This window comes from Esox lucius, chromosome 8, assembly GCF_011004845.1.
Source record: "Esox lucius isolate fEsoLuc1 chromosome 8, fEsoLuc1.pri, whole genome shotgun sequence".
Lineage (NCBI taxonomy): Eukaryota > Metazoa > Chordata > Actinopteri > Esociformes > Esocidae > Esox > Esox lucius.
Genome location: NC_047576.1, coordinates 10835907 through 10850108, shown reverse-complemented (window position 1 = coordinate 10850108; position 14202 = coordinate 10835907). Strand labels below are relative to the sequence as shown.

The following is a 14202-nucleotide window of genomic DNA, read 5'->3' as shown; positions in this document are numbered from 1 at the left end:
TGTTTGATGACATCCTTCAGAGTCCTTGGTCCTCACTTGTGGACTAGCGTTTTTCAGTTCACCCAACATGTTTTCAGTGGGGTTTATGTCAGGGGACTGGGCTGACCATTGCAAATGCTAGATTGTCTGGTCAGCCATTTTTTGGGGGAACTGAAAGGAAGGTTTTGGATCATGGTCCTGCTGGAAGATGATGGTGCCATTTTGCCTTCTGGATAAGGTAGACAGAGGTAGAAATATTTGATTGGTATGGAGTCAAATTGAACCATCAAACCATCTCCTCACTGTTCATGGGGGCAAAACACTTTGTTCCATTGACATAATGATTAAGTAGGTTTGTCATTATATCTACCCCATATTTCTACCCCAATTAAAACAGGAGGTTATAGATGACCACTGTAATATATTTATCAATTGGAAGAAATAATATCTATTTCTTGATTAATAATATTTTTTGTCTTAAATTTTTTTACATGAATACAAGATTAGATTTGTATGCGATATTTTGTGTTGAATATCAGCTGATTTAACAACAATTAGATTTTTATAGACGTTACTGCTTATACAAAATTGTGTCAGGCATTTTAGTGACATGTTGGAATACAGTGACATTGGAATATAGTGACATGTTGGAATACAGTGACATTGGAATATAGTGACATGTTGGAATACAGTGACATTGGAATATAGTGACATGTTGGAATACAGTGACATTGGAATATTGTGACATGTTGGTATACAGTGACATTGGAATATAGTGACATGTTGGAATACAATGACATTGGAATATAGTGACATGTTGGAATACAGTGACATTGGAATATGGTGACATGTTGGAATACAGTGACTTTGGAATATAGTGACATGTTGGAATACTGTGACATTGGAATATAGTGACATGTTGGAATACAGTGACATTGGAATATAGTGACATGTTGGAATACTGTGACATTGGAATATAGTGACATTGGAATATTGTGACATGTTGGTATGCAGTGACATTGGAATATAGTGACATGTTGGAATACAGTGACATTGGAATATAGTGACATGTTGGAATATAGTGACATGTTGGAATACAAATCCTGTGTAATTTTTTTATTTACTATACTACAGTTAATATTATTAAACTTTCATGCTGTGGTGAGATTCAATTTTGAGCATAGTTTCGGATGTGGCCACACACTGTGTGTTGTATGTCTAACATCTTTTATGGCAGGTCGCTTCTGAAAAGCTGTAGCTGCCAGTGAGTGCACCTACTGTATCCATTACCCATATTTGGAAAATATATAAAAAAAATATTTATGGATCAGACCAGACCTGTCTGTCATGGTAGTCTTAACTTTGATTTGGAAACAATGGGTTTTGTAGCCAAAGATTGCTCTTCAATTATTTATTGTGCCTATAGCCATTAGATAATTGACACTGAGACAGGTTTTATTACCTGCTTTCTTCATCTGAGCGTGTTGAGCACCATTAAAGATGGCCCTTCAGCCTCCCTCACTAGACCAGACTTATTAACCCTTTCTTTGTGTGATGGCCAGCTACTTTCTTTGTGTGATGACCAGCTACTTTATTTGAGTAGAATCTGCTGACTGGTAACAGTTCTTCTGTCAAACTCCCAAGCTTCGTCTCTGATTTGTTTGGTCGGCATTTCTGAAAGGATTTTTCTGAGAGGATTCCCCCTAGTCTGGGTCAATTTGACTGATTTTGACTTTACCAGCATCCTGGGTCACTGTCTTTCTGGGGATTTCTGTCTTGTCTAATCCATTCTTAAGGGCTCAGTGTATGTCTTCTTTGGTGACTAAGATCTGGACAGTCAGCATGAAACGTGTGTGCGGCCCTTCTATCGGCTTGACAGGATATTCAGCATTTTTAGTCCTCAAATGCCCTTTTATTTGAAAGACAGGTAACATTGTGGCCAGCGATAAGGAAAGAGGCAATGGACTATTCAGTCCTAATCTTTCCACAGACAAAAATGTATTGTGTTATATCCTGTCTCTAGGCTACCATAACCTTTCCCAACCTTGGAAAATGTTGATTTTCCAGACTGTTAGTCAGTCCTATATTCTGTTGATATTCCGTGATCTGGCTCTGGCTCAACTTTGTCCCTAACAGTGGGCCAGTTTGAAGTCTCACAATGGAGAAAGTGCTGTCCTTTGACTTTGAGATTGCTGACGTGTCCATGTTCTTGCCCACCCTGCCACCCACTCCCTCTCGGATACCTCTGATTGATGCTCGTCCGCCACTTTCCTTCATGAATACAGACGTGAATCACAGGAATTAGCATTCTGCTCTTCCTCTCAGCCCGCCTCCGGCCGACCTCTTCCTCTGTGAGTCTCTCGCTGTTCCACTGACGGGGGGGGTGGGTGGGGGGGTGGGGGTCTGTGATGAGTGACTGAGCCCTGTCGGACTCTGCCTCACTGCCAGTTCGGACGGCCCTCGTCTCGCTGAATATTTCATGGTGTGATTTGGGATGTAAATTAAAGATGTGTTCCAGGTGGGTTTGACCGGACGGAGTCTTATTCTCAGTGACTGGTGGGGAGACTAGCTGTTTGGAGTCAGCCCCGGGGGTCTTGTCGCTCTTAACATTTTTCGCAGGGAAATGTAGAAATATTAACAATGGTGGAAGTGGGACAAACAAGCCTTTGTGAAGTTGTGTGCATGTTCATGTTTTGTGGGTATGTGCACGCTTATGTTTGTGCAGAGCTCTGGGCGGATAGTTTTTTTTACGTGGAGCAAGTGTTTGCCTAAGTTTAAATATGTAGACGAATACAGAGTAATGTGTGTGCACAAAATCCAAATATATTTGAGCTTTTTACAGTTAGAATCCTTCATTTTTATTAGCAGACCAGTGCACCTAAATAAAAATTCCATGTCACACAGCAAAAAAAACATTTGTGCATATCCAAGTAAAATGAGTATATTGTACATCCCTGGTGTATCATTGTGTATAGTTTTATATCTAAGAAGCTATTTATACTCATATTTTCCAATAAGTATCAAACAATACCCTAGCCAATATGTTTTACAGTGTGATGAGAAAAACCCAGAGTTTAACTAGTGCTGCTCCCAGACAGAGCAAGAAAACAATGACTGATCTGAAAAATGACTGCTTAAAACAATTTGTAATTTAATTTAACTGGCATTTTGTGCCCGTTAATTAAACATCACCAAATGTGTCAGTAAAAATGATAGCAACTTGTGAATCCCTTAGATAGTTTTCTAAAAAACAGTATTCAAACTGAGCTAATGAGAAAATGACAAGCTCAGTGGCCAGATGCATTTAGCTGTAGTGTGGATTGATAAAAGGTAAGGTGATCAGATCTGTGGGAACTGAGAGATTCCATTTCTTACTTCTTACAGGCAATTCTGACTTCATGGTTATTCACTCAAGATTTGTTCTACTGCTACAGGTCATGTGCGTAACAGTAAAGGGACGTGGTACTGGTTATTTTAATTTAATCTGTATTTGCCATGCTGGGTATTGTTACCCGGGATAGAGACAGGGAACGGACACATCCCAAGTGTTCAGGGCCCTGGAGGGCATCTGTGATGGCTTCACCTGGAGGGCATCTGTGAGGGTGTCACATTCTGGCTCCTACCTTCTGCTGCTTCGTTTTCTTCTTATCCGGCTTTTTATTCATATTCTTTCTGAGCCTCAGCCCCTAATTGTTCCTTTGGAGCCCATTCATTCTTTATCTGGCGAGGTGCAGGGGATGGGCCGACCCTGCCAGCTGCCTCCGGAATGTTCTAGTACCTTCCAGCTTCTTCTCTTGGGGTCACTGGTGTGACGCTGATTCAGGAGTGGGTTCATTCATGCCAAAGATCTTTTTTATTTAACCAGAGATAAATAAGGACCTCTCATTTGGGACGTACTCTATACAGGATGATGTGTGAAGTTTCCGGGGGCTGTCAAGAAAAAAAGTTTAATCTCAGACGTAAAGCCCCAAGATATACCATAATGTTGGATAATGAAAAGCACTATCAAGTGGGTTTCATGTTACCTTGCCTGAATATTGAGGATAATTGAGTTGGAAGAAAATGGCAATTAGCTAAAAGTGTTATTATTCGGCTTTGTGTAGCAAAGATATTTCATATAGTCTACCTAATGTACCCTATTAACATACATCTGGATATTAGAAACTGATAAGAGGCTGGTTGAGGTTCCTGTAGGCACAAATCCTTTAATTCCAGCCCACATCCCTCTCTCGCCCTATCTGGCTGCACATGCCAGTGAAAACAAGAGATGTCATGTAAATGATTATGTAAAATAATGCATCTTCTGTCACTCGTTAACTGCATACATCACAACCCTCTGAGAGGAACACTTTAGCCTGTAATATTACTCACCAGCAGCAAGGGACTCTTTATAGCAGGGCCATGGGCTTCCTGTTGTGCTCTACACACTGACGGCTCAGGCAATCAGGAGTGTTACACAAACATCCTGGTGTGGAGGCGAGGATGATCTCCCCCCGCTGGGCTGCAGTGTCCTGCTGTCCACTCTCACCAGATGACCCAGAGTCTAGCACAATACAATCCCAAGAGGGCATATATTCCTGTTGGAGTACATTTGTCTCAAAACTGATTCAGACACTAATTTGGAATTGGAAAAGGCTGATCACGTCTACGCTTCACATAGCCTGCATGATGTGTCTGTGGGTTAATAGAGTGGGCTTTGAGAAAGGGAAACGATAAGCCATTGTGCTCCTGTCTAGAACAAATTTGTTCTCCACTGGCCTGTGCTATATCACAGTGATGAATGCCTTCCAGGGGAACCCACAGACCGTTGACTATGTCCAGCCCACTGAATCCTTAGCAGAACAGCTGGAATTGCTACTTTGAAGTTATGAGAGAAAAGTAAATTTAAGGTGAGCCGACTACAGAATATATACATATACAATAAATTTCGCTCACATTTTAGTAGTTGAAAAGTTTTTATAGATCAGCAGTCTCAAAGTTCCTGCTCTCCTTGGTCTGGCCAGCTTCTTAAACTTGCACAATCAGCAAAACATGACAGAACTTATTAAAGTGGCTGTCCAACTAGTAGAGGAGGGCAGAGGGCTGAACTGGTTGGGGTCTTCACTTGGAACATTACAGTCATGTTTGATGGTAGCCAGCATCATTAAACTGCCCAGTATTCCAGATCTACAGGTGCTGGTCATATAATTAGAATATCATCAAAAAGTTGATTTATTTCAGTAATTCCATTCAAAAAGTGAAACTTGTATAATGTATACATTCATTCCACACAGACTGATATATTTCAAGTGTTTTTTCTTTTAATTTTGATGATTATAAAAACTAATGAAAACCCCAAATTCAGTATCTCAGAAAAATTTATTATTGTGAAAAGGTTCAATATTGAAGACACCTGGTGCCACACTCTAATCAGCTAATTAACTCAAAACACCTGCAAAGGCCTTTAAATGGTCTCTCAGTCTAGTTCTGTAGGCAACACAATCATGGGGAAGACTGCTGACTTGACAGCTGTCCAAAAGACGGCCATTGACACCTTGCACAAGGAGGGCAAGACACACAAGGTCATAGTTAAAGAGGCTGGCTGTTCACAGAGCTCTGTGTCCAAGCACATTAATAGAGAGGCGAAGGGAAGGAAAAAATGTGGTAGAAAAAAGTGTACTAGCAATAGGGATAACCGCACCCTGGAGAGGATTGTGAAACAAAACCCATTCAAAAATGTGGGGGAGATTCACAAAGAGTGGACTGCAGCTGGTGTCAGTGCTTCAAGAACCACCACGCACAGACATACGCAATACATGGGTTTCAGCTGTTGCATTCCTTGTGTCAAGCCACTCTTGAACAAGACACAGCGTCAGAAGCGTCTCGCCTGGGCTAAAGACAAAAAGGACTGGACTGCTGCTGAGTTATGTTCTCTGATGAAAGTACATTTTGCATTTCCTTTGGAAATCAAGGTCCCAGAGTCTGGAGGTAGAGAGGATAGGCACATAATCCACGTTGCTTGAAGTCCAGTGTAAAGTTTCCACAGTCAGTAATGGTTTGGGGTGCCATGTCATCTGCTGGTGTTGGTCCACTGTGTTTTCTGAGGTCCAAGGTCAATGCAACCGTCTACCAGGAAGCTTTAGAGCACTTCTGGCTTCCTGCTGCTGACCAACTTTATGAAGATGCAGATTTCATTTTCCAACAGGACTTGGCACCTGCACACGATGCCAAAGCTACCAGTACCTGGTTTAAGGACCATGGTATCCCTGTTCTTAATTGGCCAGCAAACTCACCTGACCTTAACCCTATAGAAAATCTATGGGGTATTGTGAAGAGGAAGATGCGATATGCCAGACCCAACAATGCAGAAGAGCTGAAGGCCACTATCAGAGCAACCTGGGCTCTCATAACACCTTAGCAGGGCCACAGACTGATCGACTCCATGCCACACCGCATTGCTTCAGTAAATCAGGCAAAAGGAGCCCCAACTAAGTATTGAGTGCTGTACATGCTCATACTTTTCATTTTCATACTTTTCAGTTGGCCAACATTTCTTAAAATCCTTTTTTTGTATTGGTCTTAAGTAATATTCAAATTTTCTGAGATACTGAATTTGAGATTTTCATTAGTTGTCAGTTATAATCATCACAATTAAAAGAAATAAACATTTGAAATATATCAGTCTGTGTGCAATGAATGAATATAATATACAAGTTTCACCTTTTGAATGAAATTACTGAAATAAATAAACTTTTTGATGATATTCTAATTATATGACCAGCATATTTTTTATGAAATATTACCTGTAATTCCTTACAACACGAGTGAAATAGCTTTCCTTTTAAATATTTTTAATTATGTTAAAATGCAGCTTTACTGTGAAGGAGTGGTATGGGCTCACCCCAACAAATGACGGTGTGAGTAGAACATTAAAACATTTATATAGTCTGATTGACCAGTTTTGTCCTTATATTTTTTTGCTCTCAGGTTGAATACCACCTACCCTCTGTGACTGACTGCCTCTATCCTTTTTTCAAGTTCACTTTAGCTTTAATTATAACCACCCAGTTGGAAAGTGTTCACTGAAATGCCTGTAGTCCTGTGAGACTGGAGACATTTAGATCTTTATGGGCCAACGCTGCTTCTCTTTGTCTGTCTTGTGAAACTTCAATTACTTTAAGAATAAGGACTCAGACAAGGCATAAATAACGGCAACTCAAGCCTGCTCTTGTTTCTTTCTTCCTGTTGAGCCTGATGAAGAATGATTGGCCATAGTTAGAGGCTACAGTTTGATGGGATTTGATAATACAATAATAGTGCTGGACCAAACGAAAATAAATTGGACCTAATGAAAATAAATCTTTACATGCAAGTGTGTGCGTGCCTGAAGAGCAGCAGAAGGGCAGAGCGGTGCCTGGTAAGGTAACTAAATGTAATTTGGCTCTTTCTTAATTTGGTCTGAAGAGCTCTGTCCCAGTTGGGGCCGACCAGTGGCCCTGCATGGGCAGACCCAGTGTAGGAGGGTGATTGGGGCCTGTTTCCCCTCAGCACCTCTCAGAGGGCTCGTTCCCGGACTTCTCTTCTGAGAGACGTGTCCTCGTGGAGTATTGGAGTGGGTAAGTGAGCTTGACGGTGAACTCATGAGCCTGACAAAGGGCCAGGTGTGAGGACTTACCAGGGGCCTTCCCCCCCCTGCCCCCATAGCTTTTCTCCCCACGGATTGACTGCGCTCACGGTGACAGTACAGACTATGACCAACTCTGTAATAGATTCAAACATTTCAAGGTTATGGATGCACAGACAGGGCTACAAAAAGCACCTTCTGCGGCCATGTCCAGCCGGCTGACCTAATCTGTTTCTGGTGGCCATGCGACCCGTGACCGCGAAACATCATCAAGGCCTTCTGCCTGCACCCAGATTTGCAAGGCCACTTATAAAACAAGCTCCTCCCTCAAGCCCCTACCCAAAACAATATCAGACTTGTTCAGCATGAGATAAATACACTTTTATCAACTTGAAACAGACTTCCTCTGCTGATGGTCTGTCTGTAAAATCTGGGATGATTGTCCTCATCCTAGATTATTTGTAAGGACATTTAATACAGTGAGTTGTCTAACTGTGCAGCCCTTTGGGCCAGTAATGCTTGTTTAGCCTATATATGCAGGCTCATCTTCTTTCTACCTAGCCAATTAGCTAAAATATGTACCAGTAAACAAAAGGTGGCTGGTACTAATCTCTGAACTGGCAAGGTGAAAAATCTGTTATAAGCAATTGACTAAAATGTTTCCTAAGAAATGTGAATGTTTTAGTCATAACTGGTTGAATAGTGGTAGAAAACCTGCCTTTCTCATTACTTCATTTCCTTAAAAACCTTTGTGGGATGGCAAACAGACATACACAGACCCAGTGATTGATTCACAGATACAACAATGGTTTTCCTTGAATCCTCAGCGACAGTGGGAGCGGTGAGTAGCATTGCTAGAGGACAGTCATGGTCAGTTCGTAATGAGTTTTGGACTATGAGTAGATAGTCATCAGAAACCTATACAAAGATAGTCCAAGGCCTTTTCTGTTTAAGCTGGGCCAGAAGTTTGTTTTGTAAAACCCTTTTCAATCCTTTATTTACGCTTTTGCCAAATGGAAAGTGTATCCTTTCAAATCTTAAATTCAACTCATTCAATGATTTCAAAAAGTAAAATCAATAACTCGTCTTCCCACCACTGTGTAAAAGAACAGATAGGAAGGGAATGACCTTAATAAAGAACATTGAAACTGCCAATTTATTCCATTGCCATGATTTGTGTAGAGGTGAGTCTGTGCTTCCTGGAACATGTGACAAGTGATTAGTTATGTTTTTCTCAGGATGAATTCATTCCTTTTGAACAGTAGGCAGTTTCATAAGTACTTTGTCTCTGTCGCAAACACGGAGCCACAAGCAGGACACAGAAGCCATGGCACGGCAAGGGAGCTTCCAGTTGCTTTGTCATTCCTCAACGCTGGCCATTCACAGCCAGGAGTCTGTTACTAACCTAAACTTTTGTCACTCTTTACTCCATACATCCTTTTTCTGGTTCTGGTCTTGGTGCCATCTTGATATTGGGGATGTAGCTCAGATGCCTCTACACATGGGTGTGTGTTTGTGTGTATGTGTGTTTATGACCAGAAGTCCCCTAAATATTATAAAACCTTTCAATTTAGTCTCCACAAGGTCTTTTAGCTAGATTAGGAGTATTCTCTTGAGGATATACCTCCAAAATGTTGTCACCATCAAGGTCCTTTTATTTCAAAGAACAGTTTGAATGACACAAAAGGACACACGTCTACGATTTCTGCTGGGTGTTACATGTGAAAGCTCATTCCTCACACCTGTTTTCTCTGATTCTGTGTCAATTACTCTTCTTTGACAGATGTTTTGGAGACCTTGGTCGGCGCTACATACTGCTGTAGAAATACCTGTCACTGTTACAGCTCCTGTTAATGTAGTGTGAAGTCTGGTCACATTAATGAGGATTTCCCTTCCTTTAGGTTATGTTTGTTTTTGACAGAAGCGTATGGTTCCCCGCAAACACAGCAGATGTCAACATATTTTGGAGGTGTTTTATTTTCCAACCATCCTCATGGAATGTTGCAACTAATGCTAATATAGTGAGCACTTAGGCCAGGTTTAGGGCTAATTTGTAGGAGAAAAGAAGATAAACTTTCAAGTGTGTGTGCGCACTTCACGTGTGTGAAAACGTTTACACTCGCTACTGAAGGTCTGCTGGAGTGTCTGCTAAACGACTTTACTGTAAAATGATTAGAACCCATGGTGGGCGGGACGTACAGTTTGTGTGTAGCAGACAGACAGACAGACAGACAGACAGACAGCTCGTTGGGCTGGTCTAAATGCCTTTATATGTTATGATGTACTAGTTGTGTGTGTGTGTGTGTGTGTGTGTGTGTGTGTGTGTGTGTGTCCTGGGGGGCTGCCATCTGTCTCTGCTCTCTGGCGCCGGGAACTGGTCAGGGAAACGAGCATCCCTACTGCTGGGCAGGGTAATATAACCTTCCATTCTCTCCTGTGGTCAGAGGGACACGTTCACAAATTCTCCAGCCCAGGCGCGCACGCGAATGGACGGACACGGGAAGCCCACGGTCGGACGCACACAGTCATTTCGCCCATTCCTATTAGAGTTCCATCACTCATGTTCTCAGTTTTATTTTCTTCAGTGATGGACCTCAGTGCCTAATGGAATGTGTAGCCCGTCCTTACAGCTGGGGAGGCGAGCAGCCAGTGAGTAGCTGTTTTAGGACTGGAGTTCACCAGGGAGCCGGTGATTGAAGAGCACTGGGACTTCCTCTGGCTCAGAGGGACGAGGGGAGGAAGTGAGAAATGTAGTGCTGTTAGCAGAGGTGACGATGTACAATATCACACACACACGTCTTCCAGCCAGACATGTTAATGTGACTGTGTTGTGGCGTGGGAAACTCCTTGCCAAGGTCTGCTAGCTCGGGGAGAGGTGGCCTAACGGTTCCACAGCTGGCTTTTCATCCAACCCTGAACCCTTTGCCCGTCTCTGTCGCTCTCTTTCCACATTCTTTCTACCTTTCCAACTCTCTCCTCCTCTCTTCCTAGCTCTCTACCCTCCCTCTCCTCCTCTCTCCCTAGCTCTCTACCCTCTCTCTCCTCCTCTCCTCCTCTCTCCCTAGCTCTCTACCCTCTCTCTCCTCCTCTCCTCCTCTCTCCCTAGCTCTCTACCCTCTCTCTCCTCCTCTCCTCCTCTCTCCCTAGCTCTCTACCCTCTCTCTCCTCCTCTCCTCCTCTCTCCTTAGCTCTCTACCCTCTCTCTGCACCTCCCTAACTCTTTGCCCTTTATGTATGTGCTCTAAATGACCTAATTTCCCATTGAATGGGCTTGTCATTAGGGCTATTCTACAGGGTTCTGTGGGAATATCTTAATGGCCTGGTGTCATGTTGCACTGTATTTCTGATTTGAAACCCAATCCACCCGGGGAGATGGGGTTTATATATTTAATGAGAAGCCATTTGATTCCACGTGACTTCCTCTCTCGTTGAACAAACGACTGAAACACTGACCTGATGAATGGATGTGACATTCGCAATATCAGTGTTTATATGCATGTATTCATTATGGCTAATGCTCTTCTAATGCCACTGTGATCATCCACTAAATCAGAGTAATCAAGCAGAATGTCAGCGTAATGCGCGCTGGGTACCGAAGCTGGAAAATGTCTGAGTGTCATTGTTACTTATTGACCCCGGTCTAACAACAGGAGTAGTTTGCCAGAGTTATTGCCGTCTGTCCCTGATATGGCCCATTAAGGCTGTTAGTAGAAAGTATTAACCATGTGACTGATCCACATATCGCATGTATGATGCATTTAACGTTGTATTGATGTTGATCAGAGTGGGTCGAAACGGGAATGTTGACTGTACGGTTTGTTGTGTTTCAGGTTGTGTTTTAGGAGCGGCGTGGAGGAGAGGTGCTGGTTCCAGATGTGGAGTAAGGCTTGACTCAGTCCACTACAGGAGAGGACCCTTCTCTCAGAGGATCTTCTTCTTCAGCACAGCGATACCCTACTAGGGATTCAGAACCACTGGTGGGTTCGTCAGCGACTGTTCAAACACATATGCAGGCAGCAAACACATTCAGCTCTTGTATCCAATTGAATAAGTCCTGTCCCTATTAGACCACCACAGGGCTGTAGACAGAGTGTCACTTATCAAACCCACTGTCTGTCTCTTCCCTGGAGAAAAGTGCTTAATTAGCATATAACGCTAGCAGGGAGTGCTGCGCAGTGTTTTCACATTCGGCACCATCGATCCACTGACCGCCCTGAAATTGGATTAGCCTTCCAGCTTGTGTTATTGTTCACAAACTCACCGACACTGACAGACACATTAAGACAGTCACAGACACACTCAAACGTTCACAGACACTCACAGACACATTTGGACGCCCACAGACACGCATACATACATTCACAGCAGCATGATGCTGTTGGCTTTTTCACACATGACAGTGTTCCGCGTCTTCCCTGATTGTGATTAGTGTCTGCTACGGAGTGCGACACCTGGGTTTGAGGGGCCCATCTGCGCCCCATTAGCCCCGATTGGAGAGAGCACCACTACAGCCCCCCCCCCCCCCCCTGCTGCGCCGTGCCGACCCACATTGTAGTGTTTCCTCTCTGGCAGGTGCTAATGTCAGGTCCTATCAGTCCTGCCAGCTGGCTGTGTGAGGCTGCACGGTAGCGTGTGATAAACACATCTACCGTTGTCATCCACTGTAGCCCACGGGTGGGTCGCTACGAGGGGAGGAGGACCTCGGCCTGATCCGGCTGTGTTTGTCTGTCACCGTGTCACCGGGGATCAAGACCAAGTATCTCTGGAAAAAGACACTTCGTCTCAAAGAGACCAAACTGGAGAAACAAAAGCCGGGCGGAACTCTGGTCTGTCTGCCTGTTTTGTCTGTGCCCCTGACCGTGCCTCTGACCGTGGCCCTGACCGTGCCTCTGACCGTGGCCCTGACCGTGCCTCTGACCGTGCCCCTAACCGTGCCCCTGACCGTGCCTCTGACCGTGCCCCTAACCGTGCCCCTGACCGTGCCTCTGACCGTGCCCCTAACCGTGCCCCTGACCGTGCCTCTGACCGTGCCCCTAACCGTGCCCATAACTGTGGCCCACCTGTTGCCCGCTCCTCCCACCATCCATTCGGTGTGTAAGTTCTGCCGCCGCGCCCCTTGGAGGATGAGCGATGTCCCCACCCTAGACTATGACCTCCTGCTGTCCCCCAGGCCGTCCCTTACTGGGGCTCCCAGCAGCCCTCCTCTGGTGGGAGGTGATGCGGAGCAGCGGACAGCCTTTGCCTTCGTGGGGCTCCTCATGCTGTTCCTGATCTTCCTGTTGGTGCGCTGCTTCCGCATTCTGCTGGACCCCTACAGCCGAATGCCTTCCTCCTCCTGGACTGAACACAAGGAGGGCGTAGAGAGGGGGCAGTTTGACTACGCCCTGGTCTAGACCTGGGTCGTGTTCATTAGGCACAAAACGGACTGAAACAGAGAGGGGACTACCAGATCCTGGTCCAATAAGGAATGCTTGTTTTCGTTTTCCGTTGCGCAACGTTTTGCTATGACGTGCCCTAATGAAGACGACCCTGGTAGGGTCAGAAGGGGGCAGTTTGACTGGCCCTGCTTTAGAAACACTACAAACCAGGAGCCAGTTTGACTATGTGCTGGTTCAGATCCCGAAACGTAGTCAGACTGGAGCCCTTAAGACCTACAGCCAGACACCAGAGCTATGAAGACCAGACCCTCCAAACTCAGTTTGAAAGGTGGAAGGGCTTGTTCTGCCTCAGCCATGTGCTTCATCTCCCTGTGTCCCACAGTAGAGGAGAACTACCAAGCCATTTCAAACACCCTATGATCTGGGATTACAAAACAATCCCTCTGAGCGACAGAATAATAATATTAATCATAGCGTCTAGCTGTACTTACAACACACCTGTTTCTATACTTGTTATAGTACATTCAGAAGCCATAAACCAATGTTTAACAAACACCTTTCTCTGATGTATACATTTTAGCTCAACGTCTCCATCTAATTTCTGACTGGGCTGGTATAGTCCACTTGTGTTGACAGATGCAGCAGCCCCTTTAAAAAAACGAACTAGTGATTTGTTTTAATAGAACTGTTCTTAGTGTGTTGTGTCTGTATACCTGAAACAAAGCCATCTATCTATCATATCTATATCTGTGTTGTTTGGTTGCCCTATTAGCTCTAGCCACCCTGCTAAGCTTGGTAAAATAATGTGTTCTCTACGACTGACTTTTAGAAAGACCAGAAATGCTTTATTTTTGTATTCCGACTCACATTTGGAGTCTCCTTTTGCAAAGTTTTCTCAGTGTTTATTGTGATTGGTAGCTTTCTCAGTCATGTCTTTAGACTGTGATTCTTGATGTATTTGGGGGGATAAGGTAAGATAGAGCAAGCAGCTTTGCTTGTGTTTTTAAGATTTTCTTAAATGCATTGTTTTTGCTACGCAGAATTAAAAGATGAAGGGTGAAATGAAATGGTGTTTACATCAGTTTGTTTCCAATTTCCTGTGTGGATTGAATGATTGGAGTGGATACATTACTTTTCCTGTAAGATCAATAAAACATTTTCAACACATAATTTCACTTGAATCACTTTAACAACGCACAAATGGGACACTCACAGGGCCAACAAAGGAAACTCCAAGACAAT

General features: G+C 43.9%; 1 protein-coding gene across 1 annotated transcript; it reads left to right on the top strand.

The window, feature by feature from the left end:
* Positions 1-2137: 2137 nt before the first annotated feature.
* LOC105011660 lies at positions 2138-14182 on the top strand. Its single transcript, XM_029121654.2, has 3 exons — positions 2138-2237; positions 11468-11559; positions 12250-14182. The coding sequence occupies exons 1-3, from the start codon at positions 2138-2140 to the stop codon at positions 12973-12975; spliced, it is 918 nt and encodes a 305-aa protein (XP_028977487.2). The 3' UTR covers positions 12976-14182.
* The last annotated feature ends 20 nt before the right edge of the window (positions 14183-14202 follow it).